At 41.7% G+C, this 20,877-nt stretch overlaps 1 protein-coding gene and 1 long non-coding RNA gene across 4 annotated transcripts in view; both read right to left on the bottom strand.

The window, feature by feature from the left end:
• MOCOS (molybdenum cofactor sulfurase) overlaps positions 1–20,877 on the bottom strand; it is a 405,377-nt gene that overhangs the window by 163,967 nt on the left and 220,533 nt on the right. For all 3 annotated transcript variants that reach the window (XM_019540615.1, XM_019540606.1, XM_019540624.1), the window contains exon 5: positions 14,114–14,190. In XM_019540615.1, coding sequence (XP_019396160.1) covers positions 14,114–14,190 — 77 coding nt within the window. The remainder of the gene's footprint in view (positions 1–14,113; positions 14,191–20,877) is intronic.
• Positions 17,108–20,877, bottom strand: part of LOC109313851 — a 19,964-nt gene continuing 16,194 nt past the window's right edge. The window contains exon 3 of the long non-coding RNA XR_002102158.1: positions 17,108–17,223. This is a non-coding gene — a long non-coding RNA (uncharacterized LOC109313851). The remainder of the gene's footprint in view (positions 17,224–20,877) is intronic.

The following is a 20,877-nucleotide window of genomic DNA, read 5'->3' as shown; positions in this document are numbered from 1 at the left end:
ATAGCCCCATTGACTTCACTGGCACTGCACACACAAGTGCCCACAGAAGAGAATAAGAACTTCACAATGAGATCTTTTGGTGAGTTTAGCTCTGCAACTATCTAAGACAGTGGAGTTAATAAAGTTGCACACTTTCTTGTAATTATGTACAGTATGATATCCAGACTTACCAGCACTCTGGTGCAGAAAAGCAGATCTGTACTCACATCAATGAGCACTTACATGGAACAAGTGAATAAATGTAGGAACATCCACCCTAAAAGAAAGACAACCTAACGCAAATGTATTAAAATGTCCTGCAATATCTTAAAGAATCACTTGGTTTGGGGTTAAAACTATCGCATAGGATGTTGTTATACAAACAAGTTACCATGACATAGGCTGGCAGATGAATTTACTTAATGCCAGCTACTTCACAATAAGTTTCTATGCTCTGACCCTACAACAAATGCAAGGCAGTTTACCTTTTTATTGAAAAGAAAGCCACTTCACATTCACTAACAGGTAAGAACATACATAGAGGCAAGTACCACAAAAAGGGAAGATGCATTCTATATTTATGTGTTAAGTTACTTTGCAAGACCTTGTTCATGTGCCATTACCCAGACCCTTTTAAACTAAATAGCATCCAAGATAAATTAATCATTTATAGTCACACCAAATTTTCCCATACTGTTATTCCAATGTTGATTTCAGCGTAGCTACAATGGCACGGGCAGTAGATAATAAGGGCTAGGAACTTTATAGCTTTGAATACAGTGGACTGATAATCTGTTTAAATTGTAAGGCAAAGGTGGCCCATAATAACTTCTTGCAGGGAACACAACTATTAATTTGTAGACAGGCCTTATTCTACCTAATTCAGAAGCATGTATGTTATGCATGTGTATTTAATACTTGCGCCAATTTAAGAGCACCTTTGCAATGAACATATTAAAAAGCACAGGATGAAAAACATTGAATTCAGAAAAGGATGTAAATATTGAAAAAGCAGGATCATGAAACAAATCACAGTATTTCTGTCTCAAAGCTTATATTTGGGAACAACAATGGTAAAAGTACAGTCTGTCTCGCTCAAACCCTGCAGGTGCATTACATAAAGAACTCAAATAAAGATCCTTTTAAAATGTTTGCTTGTTTGTAAGTGTGTAGGAGTTTTGTTACTCTAGTTAAGGCAACGTCCAACAGTACAATAAAATGCAGGATACTGAATAGTAGGTATACAAAGCATTCTCTGCCTCACAAGCCCCAGAAATACGGGGCCTTGTAGGTCAGCAATTAACCCTTGTCCTCTGACCTGTCTACAGCAGCAGCTTAGTCACTCTCAAGACAAGCATGCCCCAATTCTGAAAATAAATAAATAAATAAAGCAATAGGATTATTCTAATATCAGTTAAAAAACATTTTTCACTGGAGTGATTCTTCTGCCTTCAGTACAGTAGTTCCTGGTCTACCTTACTTCAAATGGAAATAGCATAATTTCCAAGAATTGTACTTCACCTAGGGATGACAGATGTAAATTCAGGTCTTAAAGGTGGATATAGGTGGAGGAAGAGAAGAGATGGACATTTTCATTTTAAATGGGAAAAATGGGGAACTCTTCTAATTCAACCAGGAGTTAGTTAATAGATTTTTTTTGATGATGTAATGGACTAACAGGGCCTCAATAGTACAAAGAATCTTTTTCAATGGAAATATACACATGAAGGGGGTATACAGCCCCAAAATACCACAAATGTCTCCTAATAGAATTCTTCCAGACTGGATGGAAGATTGAGTTTGTGCCAGCCCCAAGAACCTGCAGATCTCTATGGATAATTAGGAACTAGATACAGGGGGTGGCAATTATTTTGTGTGGAGGGCCGCTTAATGAGGTTTGGTGAGTTTTCCCTTTGACATTACCTCACCCCCAGTCACCATCTTGGGACTGGAAGTCCTGCCCCTAACCAACAACCTTTGCCACTGGAAGTCCCTTCCCTTGCTCCCCGTAAATACTCCTTTTGGGGAGGGTGGGGGTTGCCATCTTAGAACCAGAAAAAAACAAATCTAACACTAAAAGTCAAACACCTACTATAATATATTTTAATTGTATTACAAAAAATATTTGTCAAGATTTTTTGCATATGTAGAGACGTATATATAGAGGTATATATACAGATGATTGCATAATAACTCAAAAATAAATTATTAGCCTTGTATCTTGTGTGTGTGTGTGTGTGTGTGCGCGCGCGCGTGCACACATGGTGGGTGTGTGTATATGGTGAGGAGTGTGTTGGGGGTGTGTGGTGAGGTGTGGGTATGTGGGCCCAGGTTTGTGAGGGGGTGTGTGTGTGTGGGGCATAGGTTATGCATGAGGGGGTGTATATGTGGGAGGTTGGGGATAAATGGTGTGTGCTTGTGACATTTGTGGTGTGAGCGAGGGTGTGGAGGGGTGTGGGGACCCCCCACACTCCCCCATGGTGCAGCAGCAGCAGGCATGGGTGCTCAGGGTGCTTGTGCCCAGCATAATGTGCTTGTGCTCAATGGCATGTGGCTCCAGCCACCACTCCACATCGTGGCAAGAAGCACAGCCCAGACAGGCCACCTCTATTGCTGGCACTCTCCATCGTGCACATGCAGTCCCTGCATTTGCACACAACTGGAGGGAAGCCACATGTGCCGGAGCTGGCTGTTTTCACTGCTCTTTGCCATGTAGGTCCTGGAACTATTCAGGGAAGCAGGGGCTGGGGTTCCCTTCCACTTCTGGCAGAGTCCCAGGACCTGTGTGGCAGGGAGTGACAAAGGCAGCTGGCTCCAGTGCAAGGAGCTTCCTTCCAGTGGCACACAAATGTTGGGCTGAGTGTGTGTGGCAGGGAGTGCCAGGGGTAGAAATGGCCTAGTGGGGCTGAACTTCTAGCCATGATGTGCAGTGCTGGCTAGAGCTGTGTGCCACTGTGTAGAAGCACCTCTATCTGCTGCTGCTGTCACCTCTGCCTGCCAGGGTTGCATGCAAGAGGGGGGGAATTTGGGGTGGGGAGGGGGACCCCCACCATCCCTCATATCCATCCAAGCTCAAGCTCCACAATGCTGCCAACCCCTGGGCACAGGCCCTATGCTGCTGCCAGCCCCAGCCCCATGCTCCGTGCTCCCACACAGCTGCAGCCCCTGCCCCCATGCCTGCTGCTTCTCTACTCACTGCCCACAGTGAGGGGGATGCCAGGGAAGCCAAGCAGGTCCACCAGCAGCTGCAGCAGTGGCAGCAGCTGCCCTGCTTGGAAGCTGTGTGCTGGCTACGCTGGGCCCTTCTGCCCACGAGTGGGGGAGCAAGGTGTAATAGAGCATGTTGGGGGGATGTATATGTGGATACCTCACTCCCACCCCCGTGGGCAGAATGGCTGGGCAGGGTACCACGGGCTGGATGAAAGTGCCTGGTAGCCCTGCCTCTGAACTGGACTATTAGTGCAGGTAGCGCATAAACCCACACCAGCTATGGGAAATTCTTTCCTCACCCCATGAAGCCACACTAACTAGCATACTCTTGGCCACACACCTTAAGGTAAGGTTTCCTTAGCACAAGAAGGTTCTACTGAAAAGATGTGATCTGCTCTGGTTAGCAACAACACACAAACACCAGATGGCGCCACTGCAGATATGTTTTGCTGCTTCTATCAGAAAACACAGCAATTAGCTCCTGCAAAAAATATTTAGTATCTGCTGTGCTGCAGTTCTTTTTAGAAGGTAAGCATGTAACAAGACATGTGTTTCCTCTGTGTCTCAATTCCTTGGAAATATTTTCTTAACTCTAGCTGCTGACTGTGGTTTAAAACTGGGTAAGCAAACAACATTACACAGCTTTACTAACTCTTCTATGTTAAACTACATGGCTGGGGAAAGACCAGCCTGGATTCTCCCAGCACAGCCCTAGCTAGGCCCATATAGCAGATACAATATGGACTGACATCAGTGAATTGATATTAAAAAAAAAATGCCCCCCAATAAACAAAGAACCCCACCCCCCCAGAATACAAATAAAATCTTTTTTGTTTCCAGAAATAAACCTCATAAACAGATTATACTCTGCAAAGGCAGTTGGAAGGATTACATGTGCTAATTCATTTCTCTCAGCGTTCTTGAAATCAGGTTCTTGTAGTTCAATTGGACTTCAAAAGGTATAAACAATGTTTTGTTTGTTTTAATTCACAAAATGAAAGCTAAGAAAACACAGACTGACATGACATGCTAGCAGCAGAAGCAACTAGAAAAAAAAGGAAATGATTCATTTCTTTTTGTTCTCTCAGCCAAGTTCACCTGGGGGTTAAAGTTAACAAGAAAAAAAGTCTGTTTGCCAGCCACAAAAACAAACAAACAAAAACCAAGAGCTATTCCGGTGTCTTTTGGAAGTAAACAATTTCTTATATCTAATCTGTTCTTTGTCTTTTTGCTCATCCTGGAATAATGTCTGAACACAAAGTCCAAGCACAGTTTCCAACAATATATTCATCTGACTAGAAGTTGCAGAAGTTGGGTATAGCTTGCTGTTGTTATCCAGGCAGGCTGGGGGAAGATGACATCTGCCTGGAATGCGGAGAGGGAAAAAAGGTGAAATAAGAGGGAAAGAAAAACAGCAGAATTGAACAAATAGTTTGGGGAGACTGGGACTGGAGGTGGAGGAGAGAGATTGTGGGTGGGAATTGTAGGATTGGACAAGAAGCTTGGGTACTAGGAGAAACTGGGAACCAGTAAATAAAATTGGGGAGGTGGACATTGGCATAACTGAGGGTAAGAGTAAATAAAATGCTTTGGTGTGAGGATAGGAACTAGAAGGGAGCTGAGAGGGAGAGATCATAGAATCATATAAAATTAGGGTTGGGAGGGACCTCAGGAGGTCACCTAGTTCACCCCTCTGGTCAAAGCAGAACCAGCCCCAACTACATCATGCCAGCCAAAGCTTTGTCCACCGGGGTCTTAAAAACCACCAAGGACAGAGATTCCACCACCTCTTTGGGTAACCTGTTTTACTGCCCTCCTAGTGAAAAAATTCTTCCTAATATCTAACCTAAACTTCCCTTGCTGCAACTTGAGACGATTGCTCTTAGTTCTGTCATCTGCCAACACTGAGAACAGTCTAGTTCTATCCTCTTTTGAACCTCACTTCAGGTAGTTGAAGGCTGCTATTAAATCCCTTTTCATTCATTCTTCTCTTTTGTAGACTAAATAAGCCCAGTTCCCTCAGACTCTCCTCAGAAGTCATTTGTCCCAGCCCCTTCACCATTTTTGTTGTCTTCTTCAGGACCCTCTCCAATTTATCGACATCTGTCCTGTAGTGGGGCCCCAAAACTGAATACAGTACTCCAGATGTGGCCTCAACAGTGCTGAATAGAGGGGAATAATCACTTCCCTTGACTTACTGGCAACATGCCCACCAGTGCAGCCCAGTATGCCATTAGCCTTCTTGGCAACAGGGGCACACTGCTGACTTACATTCAGTGTATTGTCCACTGTAACCCCCAGGTCTTTTTGTGCAGAGCTGCTGCCCAGCCAGTCAACTCCCGGCCTGTACTGGTACATGGGTTTGTTCTGCTCTAAGCGCAGGAATTTTCACTTGCCCTTGTTGAACCTCATGAGATTTCTTTTGGCTCAGTCCTCCAATTTATCTAGGTCACTCTGAATCCTACCCCTACCATCCAATATATTTACTATTCCCCTCAGCTTGATGTCATCTGCAAATATGGACTGGCTGGCAAGGAAACTGGGACTAGAAGGAGAAGCCAGAGAAATGGAGGCTGGGACTGAGTAGGCAAAGAGAATAGCACTTGGGGGGCAAGGAACAAGAGGATTGGGACAGAGCAGATTGAAGGGGATGGAGTAGAAGGGGTCAGGAGGAAACTTGCAGACGAGTATGTGCGCAGCACAGAACAGCTCTTCAGCATCTGGAATGGACACAAGTTGCTTCATTTTCACACATTCTCTGGTGTAAGCCCACTGTAAAGTGGGCATTTCATTACCCTTTAGTACTAGTTCAAGTAGTGGATATCAATTAACTGTTGCTACCAGTTACTTGATTTGCTGTGTCAAAGATCAAAGTCTTTGATTTCAGATGCCGATGGCAAAAGGTCAAATGGCAAAGGGTCAGAGGCTAACACAACAAACTCTATAATTGTAATTTATCCCGCTGTATTAACAGTGCTGCATATACCCCTATCTGTGCCTCATTTCAAATTACTTAAGTTCTCATACGAGAGAGAGAAACTGACCTTGGCGGCCCAGCACAAAAGATAAAGTACCTATAGTAACGAGATTAGCTGACTTTACTAAAGTTGTAAAATTAAATATGCTACGTGCGCTATCCTGTGACCAAACAGAACCAGTACCACCCAAGTAAAAATAACCCCCCTTTTTTATGAAACCTGAGCAAACAAAGAAAGCACAAGTGCTAACTCATTAATTATTTATAATTGGCGTATACTAATTGGTTACCTGTGAAAAGTATAACTTTGAAAGAACTTCCGCCCAAAGCAGAGAACTGCATATACACTCAAGAAGAACAGATTGTGCACGAATATTTCTCTCCACCTACGTTATCTTTCTGGCGTATCCCCGTTTATCTCTCTATCTCTGGTGTTATCTTTCTTATCAAGAGCTCTCAGTAATCTGCAGACTGCAATGGCTTATATGAATCGCTCGGAAGCAACTGTCTTACCCACCCTGTAAATGCTGGATAACATGATATCTGCATGCTGTAACTGAATAAATCAATCAGTTCCTCTGCCTACGCTCCAGTACATCAGAAGCGTAAGTAAAATAAATCTTTTGTGAAACCATCACGCTGTGTTTAAATCATACTGACTCCTGCTTGCCGTTAACACCCACCTGCCCGGTCATAAATCCCCCTCCCTGTGCCAAGCCGGTCGTGCTGACCCAGGCTCGCAGGTCAAGGGTGCACAGGCGTTATGGGGCGTGACATGCTGAAGTTTCATATGGGGATCTAGAGGTTCCAAATCTGATGATGGAACAAGTCAGCATAAAATTAGTAGACAGAGGGTGTGTCTACATGTGCACTGTAACATGCAGTAGTCTATTTTACTGCATATTAAAATGTCATGTAAAAAAACATGCAATTATGGGTTTGTGTACATAAAGTAATATATACAGTTATGGTATTCCTTATATTAGAGCAATGTGAAACCAATGTAGAAGGAGACTCATGCTCTGCCTTTTTTCTTACTGCTACCATAGTTTCAGATAATCTTCCAAACTTCTCACGAGGTGCACTTGCCAGCTAAGATTAATGGGAAAGGAGGGAATATTCACTTATTTGATTACTTGTGAGGTAGCATAGGAAAGGGTTATACATAAACAGAAAACAAAAATATAAAATAATGGGGAAAGTGTAAATGAACATATCCTGGGAAGAAAGGAACAAATGTTTCCCTAGTTAGATAGAGTGATGAGATACTTCATTTGAAAATTAGTGCAAATTAATTTTCCTTGCTTTTATTTATAAAGATGTTAAATCATGGGCAAAAACATTTTTCAGCTAATGCCAAACATAATATTAAAATACTAAGACACAAGGTGCCTGAAAAAGGTTTAAGTAAACATGCATCAAGATGTAATTCTAGCATAAACTATGCCTTCTTGCTAAATATCACCTTAAAGCCAAGACTGTCAAGAACTCAATCAAAATGATACTAGACTAAGAAACAGATTTTTCTTTTATAACACATATTCATTATCAAATTCTACTGCCTGATTTATCTTCCATCAGTTTCTCTCCTGATTAAAAAGAATCACACTGATACAATCCAAATCCATCACATCCCACATGAATTAGAGAGGTACTTTTTATAAAAGGGCAAAATTAACAACAATCATCATAATAAATATGCATTGTTTAGTTTACTTCTTACTATTCCAGTCTATTCGAAACCCAGAATGAGAATTTCTTTTAGCATAAGATGAATGCAAATTCTCTGGGGTCTGGAGAAAACTGAATTTCATAAGCAATACACATCTCACTGTACATCTTGCCACTAAAAGTCTATGACAGTTAAAGTGTGAGGAAGTTGCATGAAAGTAAACAAATCTGAAATCACTTTTGCATTATAAAGTATTTCTTTTTCCGAAATACCACAGGCTCTGTTCTACAAATGCTGACGGCTTATTTTCAATAGGTTTTGATATGCTTCCATAGAAATTAACTAACATTGGAAATTTTTGATAGTAATAGGAGATATGTAGGAGGTGAAAAAATACTGATGGGAATACAATAAATCCAAAGCATTGGATATAATATTATACAGGTTGTAAGCATTTAAAGAATATCTAGGACAGTGCTTCCCAACCTTTTCCTCAGCATGACTCCACTGAAACAGTGGAAATTTTTTGTGACCACAAAATGACGCAGACAAAATCAACACCCGCTCCCTGCATGGATGGCACGGCTAGAGTGGAGTCTGTCGGGAATGGGGGAGAGGATGTAGGCTGCCCGCAGTGGGCTCAGGGCTCTCTGCCCTACTGCTCTCCCTCTGAGGGCCTCTACAACCCATCAAGAGGGAGGGCAGAAGGGTGAGGAGCCCCAAGCCTGCAGCAGGCAGCCCACATCTAGCCCCATGGCACACAGAAATCTGGGGGGCACATGCCCCCCATGCTTCTCTCCCCAGGAGTGCATGCAGTGGCAGGGAGCCAGCCCCACTGCCACCACCAGACAAGCCACTTGTGGCTTCGCTTTGCTGCCTCAGCTGGGCCCCACATTTCTGCCCCAGTTCCAAGCCCCATGCAGTGACCCAGCTTGGCAGTGCCCCCCAGTCCCAGCCCTGCCCTATTCCCTCCCTCACTGTGGGGGCCTCAATCTGCCCTCCCCACCATAGACTTACCTGGAAGAAACTGCAGAAGCTGCTTTCCACATTGCCCGGCTGCCACGTGCATGTGTGCATCTGCATGTGCATGTGGCAGCCCCTGCCTGATGGCCCTCCTCCCACTCCCCCCAGCCCCAAGCAGCTCCTTGCAGGCTAGAACCCTGCCGGCCTGTAAGGGGAATGCACCATTTCTGTTTTTTTTCCTGTGATTTTCATCACAATTAGTTAACACTGTTGAGTGTCTTTGCAACCTCATTTTTTATCATTGTGACCCAAAATGGGTCACGACAATAAGGCTGGGAACTGCTGATCTAGGAATTAACATGATCAAGGTTTACCCAGAGCTGACCCAGTGCACAACAGTTCATCAAGGGCATACAAGCTGCTCAGCATTGTAGACACCTCTCTACAAGGCATGGTTTGACACTCTCTTGCTCCCTGACTGACCTCTCATTTTGGTACCAGTAAACAGAGCCCAAGAGGGGTAGGTCATAGGGAAGAACAGGCAGAATGGAGGCTCAAAGGGCTTACTGCTGGGCCTAGTTTTTGTAAGCAGAGATGTGAAACACATTTTGTCATAGAATGTATGTTGCTAAGCCACCTTCTACATATCAGTGCATCTAAGAGTCATGTTCTACACATCCCTGCATCTTCCAATCACTTTTCCAGACTATATATAGGTGTAAATGGCTGGTCTTGATCTAGTCTCTGCAGGATCAAGTCCATAATGGAAAACATTCTACCATGTAGAAGGTAGTAACGAAAAGAATATTGTCTTGGAATTATTTAGGTTATAGTATGATAGAGGCTAAGTCCCTATTTACATGGAATCACTGGGGAACCACATGTCTTGTAGGCATCACTCAGAGATGGAAGACTGTCTAGAATAAAAGGTACCTGTCCTGGAACTTTTAGCAGAATTCAATTCCCACTGCAGACTTTATCTGAGAATTTGAGGAAGTTGCTTTATCCCCTTGCTGTAAAACTGGGATAATAGACAGTTCCCTATCATGCTGCTGCTATGAGCATTGGGCTAATTAAAGAAAAAACTAACAAAGTGTCTAAATCCCTTTTGTTTCATAGGCCTTAAAAACACATAATTTTTCTATTTTTTCCCCATAAAAAGGGATGGATAAGGAAAAAAAAAACTGAAAAAGCACAAACAATCCCCATAAGTTCTTTTTTCAATTTTGTTTTAAAACTCTATTTTCACATTTATTTTTTCATAAAAATCTCCACTTTTGAAAAATGTTTAAAAAAATTGAGACATTCTACAAATTAAGGGATATCACAAAACATAATTATATTAAAGAATTCATCAACTTAGCATTATTCCCAACATGCATTACTAACATGTATTACCAGACAGAATCAAGCTATTTTAAGAAGTTATTTCAATGTCTAGTTTTGTTATATATCAAAATAATGCACCTACTGCACTAGCAAACTTATTAAGCTGTCCATGGTGTAGATTGAAGTGTTTTAGCCTCTTAAGGGTAGCAAAACACAGCTTCTCTGAACATAAGAGATATCACAGAAGATCTTGTTTTGAGCTTGTCCAACCATATTGACAACAGATATGGTGCTGATACAGTCAAAAATGGTTTTATTGATGAGGCAAATATAATAATTCACCACACTCCCCACAGAATAGTATAAATGCATCTGCTTTGCTATTTGAACCAGTTAAACATGGCTATTGATGAGTGCTAGAGATAATGAAGTCTGATGTATCTAAGATATACAAATCATGACATGCAGAAAGTGATCATTTCATTCCCATTTCTATGAAGCAATTTATTCTTGCCTAGAAGCATTATTTTGCATACTACAAAGAAAATTCATGACCAGAACTGACTAATAAACAAGCCAGATGTAGAAAATGCTGCCTTCCCCTGGCCCCTTTCCCTCAAAAAAACTACCACCAGAAACAAATGAGCCACTCCAATATTAAAGTGTAAAAGGTACTGCAGATAATTTTAGAGAGGCAGACAGGCACACAAACTCCAAGTCATTTTGGTTGCTTTAGCTTTTATCATTGGTGCAGTACAGGAAGCAAATCTGAAGTGGGAATAAAGAGTGAAAGGCCTCAAGAGATTGTTCATTCATGCCTTTATATATTTCACCATTACTTTATTTTGTTACTATAAAGCTTACTTGCACCCAAAAGTGGAGAAAAAAGTTTTGTTGGGTTTTTTTTTCTCCTTTCAACATAAGACCTTATTAACTCTGTAATTTATTTAGGTGAATTAAGTGCTAGCAGAAGACTGAGATGAAAACACAACAGGATGCTACTATGAACTCTCCTTTCCTGTCAGGTCTCTAACCTCATTCCTCCACCATTAACCAAAGTTTGCTCCTGAATTCCACTGAGATGCTTCTTCAGACAAGAATGAATCTGCTTGGTGTAATACAGTGTATGAAAGCAGTTTATAACAAAAGTATGTACACACCACAGGCTCGCCTCATCTCTAATCTGCATCACAAAGTAGAAAATCCTTATTTCTCAGGGACTCTGTTAGGCTTCCAGTGGTCAGTGAAAGCTCTGCTATAGGTTTCAATTGGAATGAGACTTTGAAGAGCTACACAAGTCTTCTCGCAACACTCCTCCTTTATCAAGACCATAATTAGTTTTTAAGCATGGGGTCAAATCCTGAGTGGTGCTGAACATCTGAAACCTCTGTTGAAGCCAACAGGAAATACAGATGCCCAGCAGGACTGTGCAAAGCTTTGGTTGCTGATTTGATTTGGCCTGATTCGGTGGCCAAATCTCTGAATCCAAATCGAATCAAGAATGGAATCTATCCGAATGAAATCTGAACCCTCCAAATCAATTCAGGGAGATTTGGCAAGATTTGATGATTTGGACATAGACGCAGCTTTAAAAGTTTTTTTCTACACACCTTAAGGTACCAGGCGGCTTGTGAACGCTGCAGTGCTGGGATGGATGGAGTATCCCACGGGAGCCTCGGGGGCTCCCCAGCATGCTTGGCAGCAGACCCGGAAGTAGACCAGAAGCACTTCCAGTCCACTTCAGGGTCTGCCAGGGAGCGCACAGGGGTCCCCCCCTTTGCCTGCCCCACTCGGCGACTGGTGCATCCTGGGTCTGGAGGTCACCCAGGGTCCCTCCCGTGGCTAATCACTAAGCCAGGGGGGACACAGAGTGCCCCCCCCCACATGCTCGGCAGTGGACCTGGAAGTGAACCAGAAGTACTTCTGGTCCACTTCTGGGTCCGCTGCCGAGCATGCAGCCAATGGCTCTCTGGACATGGGTTCCTTTTCGGTTAGATGCATGTGTTTGATGCATCTGTGCTTGAAAATAACAAACTAAGTTGGACAAAAGGCTGAGGTTCAAATGTTTCATGACAGCTATGCACATACTGCTGTGTGCAACTAGCAAGCAAAACGCCAGTTTCATGAGGTCAGTGTATTCTTTGTGTGCAAATAAACAATACAAAAGAGCTTTCTCATATATGTGCTCAATAGGAAGATCACTCCCTATATGTAATCTTATGAATTTTCCGAATAGGCCACTAACCTAATTGCAAAAACAGATGCTCTTAGGGTTGTATTACTAGGCCTAATAAGATGCAGTTAGTATAAACAAAGACATATTATATATCCTAGAGTCAACAATACCCCTTGTACTAACTTAACAAGGAGCTAGCAGTTCTGATACTATATACTCACACTTTTTCTACAAGGTAGCGCAACTTTAATTTTTGCTAAATATTTCACAGGGGCTCAGACAATGAGCTCTGAAAAGGATCTGAAGGTTCCAGCATTTTCTGGCAGTCCTATTCATACCTCTATTAGGAGCTCTTCAGGCTCCCTAAAAGCACATACCTCCTGCAGAAAGGAGCAATGCACAAATGTGACCTGCTTTCTAATGTACATTCTCTGCAAAGGCTTTCTGAGTTTGAGGGCTAGAACTCTCATTCCATAAATCAAAGTGCCATTTACATGTATCTTTTTATGTGACAGTCCCCCAGAATCAGGGTCCCCCAGAATCATTTAACCCCAGCCTCCTTTCCTGCCCATGGCAGGGGGTTGGACTAGATGATCTGCTTAGGTCCCTTCCAACCCTACCAACTATGAAACTATGAAAGCAGTGGTTAAAAGTAAATATTGTGTCATAGATTATATGAATATAGCTGACTGCTAGTTTTCAGCAGAAGTTGAAAATACTTTTCATTTTACTGAATTGTGTGCTATCACCATGTAGGTGCATAATTTCTTTGCATATAGTGAACATCTCAGTAAAGTGGGAAATATGTTTTTCATCCCAGCAGTATAAGCATGTCACTAGTTGGGTAACTTCAATAATAAAAAAAAACAAACCCAAACCATCTTATTATGAAGGGATGCATATTTGAATTATATAAGTATTTATGAAAAAATCAAAATGAGACCATTCACTCATCAGATCAGTTTTAAATCATGTCAGCCAAGGAAGCTTTTCATAGCTCTGAATTCCTTAATACCTCTCCCAGATCCTGCTTTTTACAATCCAAGAAGTGATTAGTTAAGAGATGACTAGTACTCAAACTCTTGAATTATTTTCACAGTGGGTTTACAATCATGTGGTTATGGTTTTTTTCATAAGATATATAGCTGCCCAGGAAAAAGGCTATATAAAAAGAGTAGAAGCACAAGATATTTTTCACAATACTTCCATTAAAATACACCACAATGATGCAATCTATTCTGTTGTAAAAAGTAAAAATCATTTGGGAAGTTTCTAGATAGATAATAGAACAATATTTACTATATACCAAGCAGTGTTGGGGACTTCACTAAATTGCTTTTACTGGTTCCCCCATGATTAGCTTTCCCATCTCACAAAAAGCTCTTCTGCATCAGGGCAAACACCTTTAGGTCTTTAAGTTCACTAGAAAACCTTATTGCTGATACTACAATTGAAGTCAGCTCAGCTAATTATGACCAATATTTTTTCTACATTTTTGTGTCTATGCATGTAGTGTGAGTTTCACATGTTTGAGCAGCTCAAGACTTTACATGTGTATTTAGGAAAAGGTCCACAGATATTTTTTGTTTACTACCAGTGACCCACAGTGACTTGAAAAAAAATCTTATCTGCTAAAATTGAATATACCCAGTCACTCATGTGGTCCTGGTCTCAGACCAGGAAACAGTAGGACAAATCTATCTCTGTGAATTAAATTACAGGAATATAAAATAAGATCAGATACAAGATATGCCTTACAAATTAATTTGGAAAATCACTTTCTGTGCTGGTCACATTTGAGACTGACCTGTAAGTCTTTCCAAAGCATCAAATCCATGTTTCAGTGCAATGATATCAAGAAAGGAAACTGTCCCATCTTCAAATCTAAAGAAAAAGTAAACAAATAAGCACAGTAAACAAATCATGGAGCCACTGTACATGCATAGAATTGAAATACTTTAACAACATGATTATAAATTTATTTAAAATTAAAAAGAATTTGCTGAGGACAAGATTTTTCCCAGCAGAGATCAGTCTCGAGGGCTAGGGACAGAAGTTACATATAAACCAGTTTAAGTCATCAAAAACTGGTTTAAACCTGTAACAGAACAGAAGTTAGGTACACATAAACAAGTTTCAAAACAGCCAAAACAGATTTAAGATAAACCTGGCTGAATACAGACTTAACAGATTTGTGTCAAACTGGTTTATGAAACTTCTGTCCCAGACCCCTTCCTGGTTCAAGTTAAATCACAATGCCTCAGCATGCTTTCAGCCCTGGGCTGGACTGTGCTGTCTGCTCCAGAGAGCAGGGCTAGCCACGCCTCTCTACTCCCTAGCCTTAGCAGTGAGGGCTGGTTTACTGCAAACCCCAGCTGGGGTCTAGGGTCTGGGGCCAGGCAGTGGGGCTCAGCGTGCTGGCCACATCTCCTGCTCTCCATTCTGCTAGCTGCAACCATGGACTACAAATCCCAGAGGCACTAGGAAGCAGGAAGAGGAAGTGACGAGAAACCTTGCAGAGTCCTGCTGCTGTAATTTTGGACTGCAAATCGCAGAGATCTCAGGGGCAGCATGAAAAGAAAGGCCAGGCAGAGTATGGGCTGGGGCCTGGCAATGCCCCTTATACTCCAGCAGGGAGGGTAGGGAAAGCCATAGAGGAATCCTTTCTTCACTTTAGCAGTGGCTGTAAGGCACGCTCTAGCACCTCCCAGCATCTGGCTTGAGCCACTGCAGACACGTGGCTACATTTCCTGAATCAAAAGTCTGTTCACTTGTTTGTCAGTTTAATCTCTGCAAGCTTAGACTAACCTGCAAAGACTGAATTAATTCAGCCTCGGGCTTTTTGACTGTCTGTACTTGGCCTTAGTCTTATTGGTCATATTTATACCACCTCTCTGTTGGGCCTTAAAACACCGCTGAGAAATAATTTCCATCTTTTCACTCCCGCTTCATATGGCCCATGCCCCGGCAATTAGGCATTGCCAATAGCTCAGATGGGTACTGAGGGTATGGTCTGATACCTCGATTAGTCTCTGTCATGGGAGAACCTGAGACCAGCACTGGGGCAGGTGCTCAAGGTACCTCTGAGCCTATTATTTCCCCTAACTGCTAGCTGGGATACACCTGCCATGAAAGGAAGCGGGTAGAACTTGTTTCCAAGCAGTAGCCCCTGACTCAGGGAAAGGCAATGAACACATGATCACAGAATCATAGAAATCACAGACCATCAAAAAGTCAGGCTTGAAGGGACCTCAAGAGGTCATCTAATCCAATTCCCTTCTCAAGGCAGGATCATCCCTATAGGAATCATCGTAAACTAGTGATAGATTGGTGATTATATGGTATTTAGTGGAATTTAGCAGATTCATTGAAATCTGACAGAGGCCATGATGTGAGTGCTTCTGTTATGCCTGTTATGGTAGCTGGAGCTCCAAATATGGTACCAATGCACAGATGCTTCAACTTTAAAAAAGCAGACTGGAGAGGCTTTTCTGAACACCTTGACAAAAAGGTGACACATCAAACCAGTCTTAGATAACTATGAGCTTTTCATGAATCCACTAAGCAAAACCTCCAAGAGGTATCTACCAGGATTTACTCCCATGCTAGCAGCTAAATAGAAAAAATACCAGTAAATGTTTCAAATAGATCCTCTCTCAGAAGACACTATTGTGGCAGGGACAGTCCTAACTAACAAGCTCCAAGAAGAAAGGTGATGGAAATGGAAAGAATTGATCAAAGGAACAGATACTACCCACACTAGCAGGAAAGCATGCTTAACAACCATTTGCAAGCTGAGTAACGACCTGAAGAAAGTACAGCAATATCACAACATCACAGCCACCCAGGTAGCTCACCAGCTTCTACTCAACAGTAAAGATCTGAACAGCCTAAAATACGGTTAGACAGCAAACTGATCCAGAGGAAAATCAATTTAGCATGTCACCTACAATAGATTAACTTGATGCAGGAATAAATCACTTGAAGAACGGCAAAGCAGCTGGACTCAATGGTATATGCAAAGAGCAGATCAAGCACTCTGGTGCCTCAACAAACTTATGTGTATTACACCTTTTTAACAATTGCTTATCAACCTTCAGAATCTCTACACTATGGCAACTATCCTGTGTAACAGTTCTATTAAATCCAGGGAAAGATGCCTCTGGCCCAGAGAAATTTAGGCTGTGTCACTTCTGTGCTTTCTTTATAAACTTTACAAATGCCTTATTCTCAATTGTCTTTCACCTCATATCGAACAACATCTAATACCAGAACAAGTCAGATTCAGACTAGGCAGGTCCTCCACTAGCTATCACCCAGCATACAGAAGATGGATTCAAGAAAAGGATAACAGGTATTGTGTTTGTAGACCTATCAGCGGCATATGACAGACAACCACCGAAACATGCTTGCCAAATTCTACAATATGACATATAACTACCACCTAGTGCAGCTTATCCAATCTCATTTGAAGACCAGACATTTTTACATAGAACTGTGGAAGAAATGGAGCCACTGGAGATGACAACAAAATGGCCTCTTGCTTGGTGGCAGGCTAGCAACAATCATATTTAACATATATACCAATACCCAACTCATACAGGGTAATATGAGGAGTGTCATATATGCTAATTAACACGTTGCAAGAAAAGGACTTCACCATTGTTGAGAACAGACTAACATGTGCACTGAGCAACCTCTCAGATTACTACAATAAGAACAAGTTTCCCACCAACCCAACCAAGACCCAGATCATAGCTTTTCACCTAAACCATGGAGAAGTCAAGTAGAAATTAAACATCACCTGGGATGGAATCCCACTGACTAATCAACTGAACCCTATGTACTTGGGGGTTACACTGGACTGAACACTTACCTTCAAAGCACATACAGAGGAGATGAAAGGGAAAGTCACCACTTACAACAATATATTTTGAAAGTTGGTCACCTCAAAGTGGGGAGTGAATCCAGCTATATTATGAACACTGCTATTACCTTGTTTTACTCCACTGTAGAATATGCATGTCCACTATGGGAACAATCACTTCATGGCAAGAAGCTAGGCCCAGTTCTAAATGACAGCTGTCATAGGATGTCTAAAGTCAGCACTGAAGGACAGCCTGTACTTACTGGATGGCATTGCACCACCTCATATCAGAAGAAAGGATCAAGGCAGATGGAATACCCCAGGCATCCACTCTATGGTCACATGTGAAAGAGTTTGGTGACCAGTGTTGCACATGATGGCTAACAGGGCACGACTGAGGTTATGGAAGGAAAGGCTATGCACACTCAGGTGCTCTGAAATGGACCTGGAGGCCCAGGAGGACCTTCTCAGAGAGGCTGATCTAGACTGGCCAACATGGTAATGCTGATCTAGACTGGCCTGAATCACCTGTGCATGCAAACTGGAAGATCAAAAACAAACAGGATCAAATGGGGCTACTTTAATGACATCAATATATGCAAGTGCAGTGAAATGCAGACTAAAAAGCACCTGCTTGTTTGCTGACTCCTTGGTGAGTCCTATGTGAAGACGGACCTCACAGCAGCAATGGAAAGTTATTGCTTGTGCATGATTCAGGAAAAACATCTAGTTTAATGACATGGACACGAAAAGAAGAAAAAGGGGTAGGTGAGTGCCATGGGGCCAGTTTGAAGGCTGGATTCCACAGGTGGGGTTGGTGTATGTGGGTGGTGGTTGGTATGTGGTTGGTGTGTAGATCTGATGTGCAGGTCAGACTAACCCAGTCCATGGGGCAACCCTGCATGCTGGCTTGCCCTGCACATCAGATCTACCTACTGGCTATGCCCGTGCACTAGATCTGGCCATGGCCCACCCCAGTGTAACACTACTGCTAAATTTCTGGACCTATGGGGAGCCCCACAGGGTGGATGACATGGCTAACCTATTATTAAAAACAGTGGGAGCAACTCTCATATACAACTACTAGGCCTAACGTTTGAAACATCAAAAATATCCTCTTATGTGCTATAAGTAAAGCCAAATGAAGAGGGCATGGTCAATGTTCTGACATGGCAAGAACAGGAAGTAGTAAAATACACTCAAGAGAACCAAGGGAAAGGACCATGCTCCAAATCCTTTCCACTACAGAGCAGGGTACAACCCCCATGCTTCACACCAATCTGAACATGGGGTAAAATTCCTTCCTGATCTCAAATGGGGCAATCAATCTGACCTGAAGTCAAGGAGCAGGACCCTCTAGACAGGAGCCTCTGGGTTTAAGTCCCAACAGAAGCATCTGCATGCCCTAGTCAAAATGCACAGCTTTGGCTGCGGCCAATACCCTATGCTTCTGAGGAAGGCAAAAAAAAAAAAAAGTCCAGATATTATACTCCTACCAAAGAGGATGCCATATTCTGCAAGCTAGTTTTTCACATCAACTGCGTGTTTATGCAAGGCGAGAAATATTTTTCTGGTTGTGCTCTGTGAACCTAGGGTCTGTAGGCATTAGGGTAAAAGACCCTATATACCTGCTTAACTCCCAGCCCAAAGAAGTGATTCAGCAGTATTGATAAAACTTTCACTTCCTAAAAATATAGCCAGGGGCACAAGCAGACTAGTACCAAATTCCTTTCCTTTCTTGAAGCAAGCAAGAAAATATAATCAAGATTCTATCCTTGTATGCATTCTAAAAATGAAATATTAGTAAACATTAAATGGAGTTCATTAGAAATGCCAAGAGGGAAGGTCAAGAATGTCTGTTCTCCCTTCCTGGTAACAAAAGGAGACAACCAACAAAACTGAAAGGGGACAAATTCAAAACTAAGTAAATACTTTTTCCCACAACATGTAATAACACTGTAGATGTTCTAGCCATAGGATGTTGTTCAGGGCAAGAATTTAGCAAGATTCTGGGGAGGACTGGATGTTTATGTTGATTATTCAGAGGAATAATTTTTAATAATAACAACAAGTATATTGGACAGGAGATAAAACCTCATGCTTCAGGGTATCAACCTTTGAAAAGTCATATTCCCACTGGAGACAAGTCATCCCTCAGGCAGACAGCCACTGCTTGCTGTGTTTGCAAGAAGCCAGGTCTGCCCCAAATACAGCAGTCATGTTTTATGGACATTTAATTATTTTTGTTGAACTCCCCTGGACTCTATCCAATTTGTTCGCCCTTTCTTGAAGTGTGGAGCCCAAAACTGGATATGGTACTCCAGATGAGGCCTTACCAGTGCTGAAAAATGTAGGACTCAGTTCCTGTGACCTTGAATATGACATTTTTGTAATACATCTTAGTATGCTATTATCTTCTTTGTAACAATATTATATTGTTGACTCATTCAGCTTACACAGTAATCCAATATAATACCCAGACCTTTTGTTACAGTACTGCAGCCTAGCCAGTCATTTTATTTATGTACATTTGATTGTAACTTCCTCCATGTAATACTTTGCATTTATCCTCATTGAATTTCATCCTCATTTTCATTAACCATTTTTCCAGTTGATCAAGGTAATTGTAAATGTTTATCCTGTCTGCTAAGGTGCCTGCTACCCTACCCTATTTGATGTTTTCCCAAATTAAGTGTGCACTCAGTTTCAGACTCCAATATTGGATGCCAATAGCCCTCAGACAGTCCCGCTGGTGGAAACCTTACTTGATAACTCTTCTCCCAATCTAAGACCCAGCCATTAGTGACTATTCTTTGAGTATGATTATCCAACCAGTTATGTATAGTAGATAAATCTTATAGTAGATGTATCTAGGCTATACTGCTTTATCTAGGCTATACTTCTTTAGCTTACTTACAAGAATATTGTGGGAAACAGTATCAGAAGCCTTTCTGAAATTGAGTTATATCTCCCCCTCCACAAAGCCCATCATCTTGTCGTAGAAGGAAATCACTTTGGTTAGGCATGCGTAGTTTGTATAATTTCTTTTATGGCCTGCTTTCTTATTAAATATATCATTTTTAAAATACAGGGAAATGTTTTAATGGCCACAATCAAAGATGTACAATTAAAAAGGCAATAAAAGGTTTTAAAAGGTATCTGACAAACTAAGTATTTGTAAGTAAAAGAAATCTTAACAGAATGGCATTACAGCTCTCTCACTTCTCCAGAAACACTCATAGAATTTTTCTAACTTATCTTTTTTTCCACTTTTCCACAGCTATCAACTAATTTAAACAATGCATGTGACATTGACAGGAGAAACACATGACAAATATATAATACTTCAAAAAGACATTCAGGGTAGCCCCAGATGAAAGACTAATGTAGAAGATTAGTGAGTACTGTCTGGATAGTAAAGTGCTCAATTGAGTAAAATAACTGTCTGGATAAAAAGCCAGAGAATGGCAGTAAATAATTGCAGATTAAGTGGGAGGAGATAAGCAGTGAATTGCCAGAGGCTAACAGATTTTAAGGCCAGAAGGTCAATCATGATTATCTAGACTGAAGAACCTCATCCAGTATTTTTTTTTTTAATCAAACCTAATAACACTTAAAACTTAAGTTTTTAATTGTTTCCCCTGAAAAGCTAATGGCAAGTCTTGTTTGTAACAGTGGCAGAAAAAAAGAAGTTACCCCCCCCC

This window comes from Crocodylus porosus, unplaced genomic scaffold (assembly GCF_001723895.1).
Source record: "Crocodylus porosus isolate Cpor-Errol unplaced genomic scaffold, CroPor_comp1, whole genome shotgun sequence".
NCBI lineage: Eukaryota > Metazoa > Chordata > Crocodylia > Crocodylidae > Crocodylus > Crocodylus porosus.
This window is presented reverse-complemented; position numbering and strand designations above follow the sequence as displayed.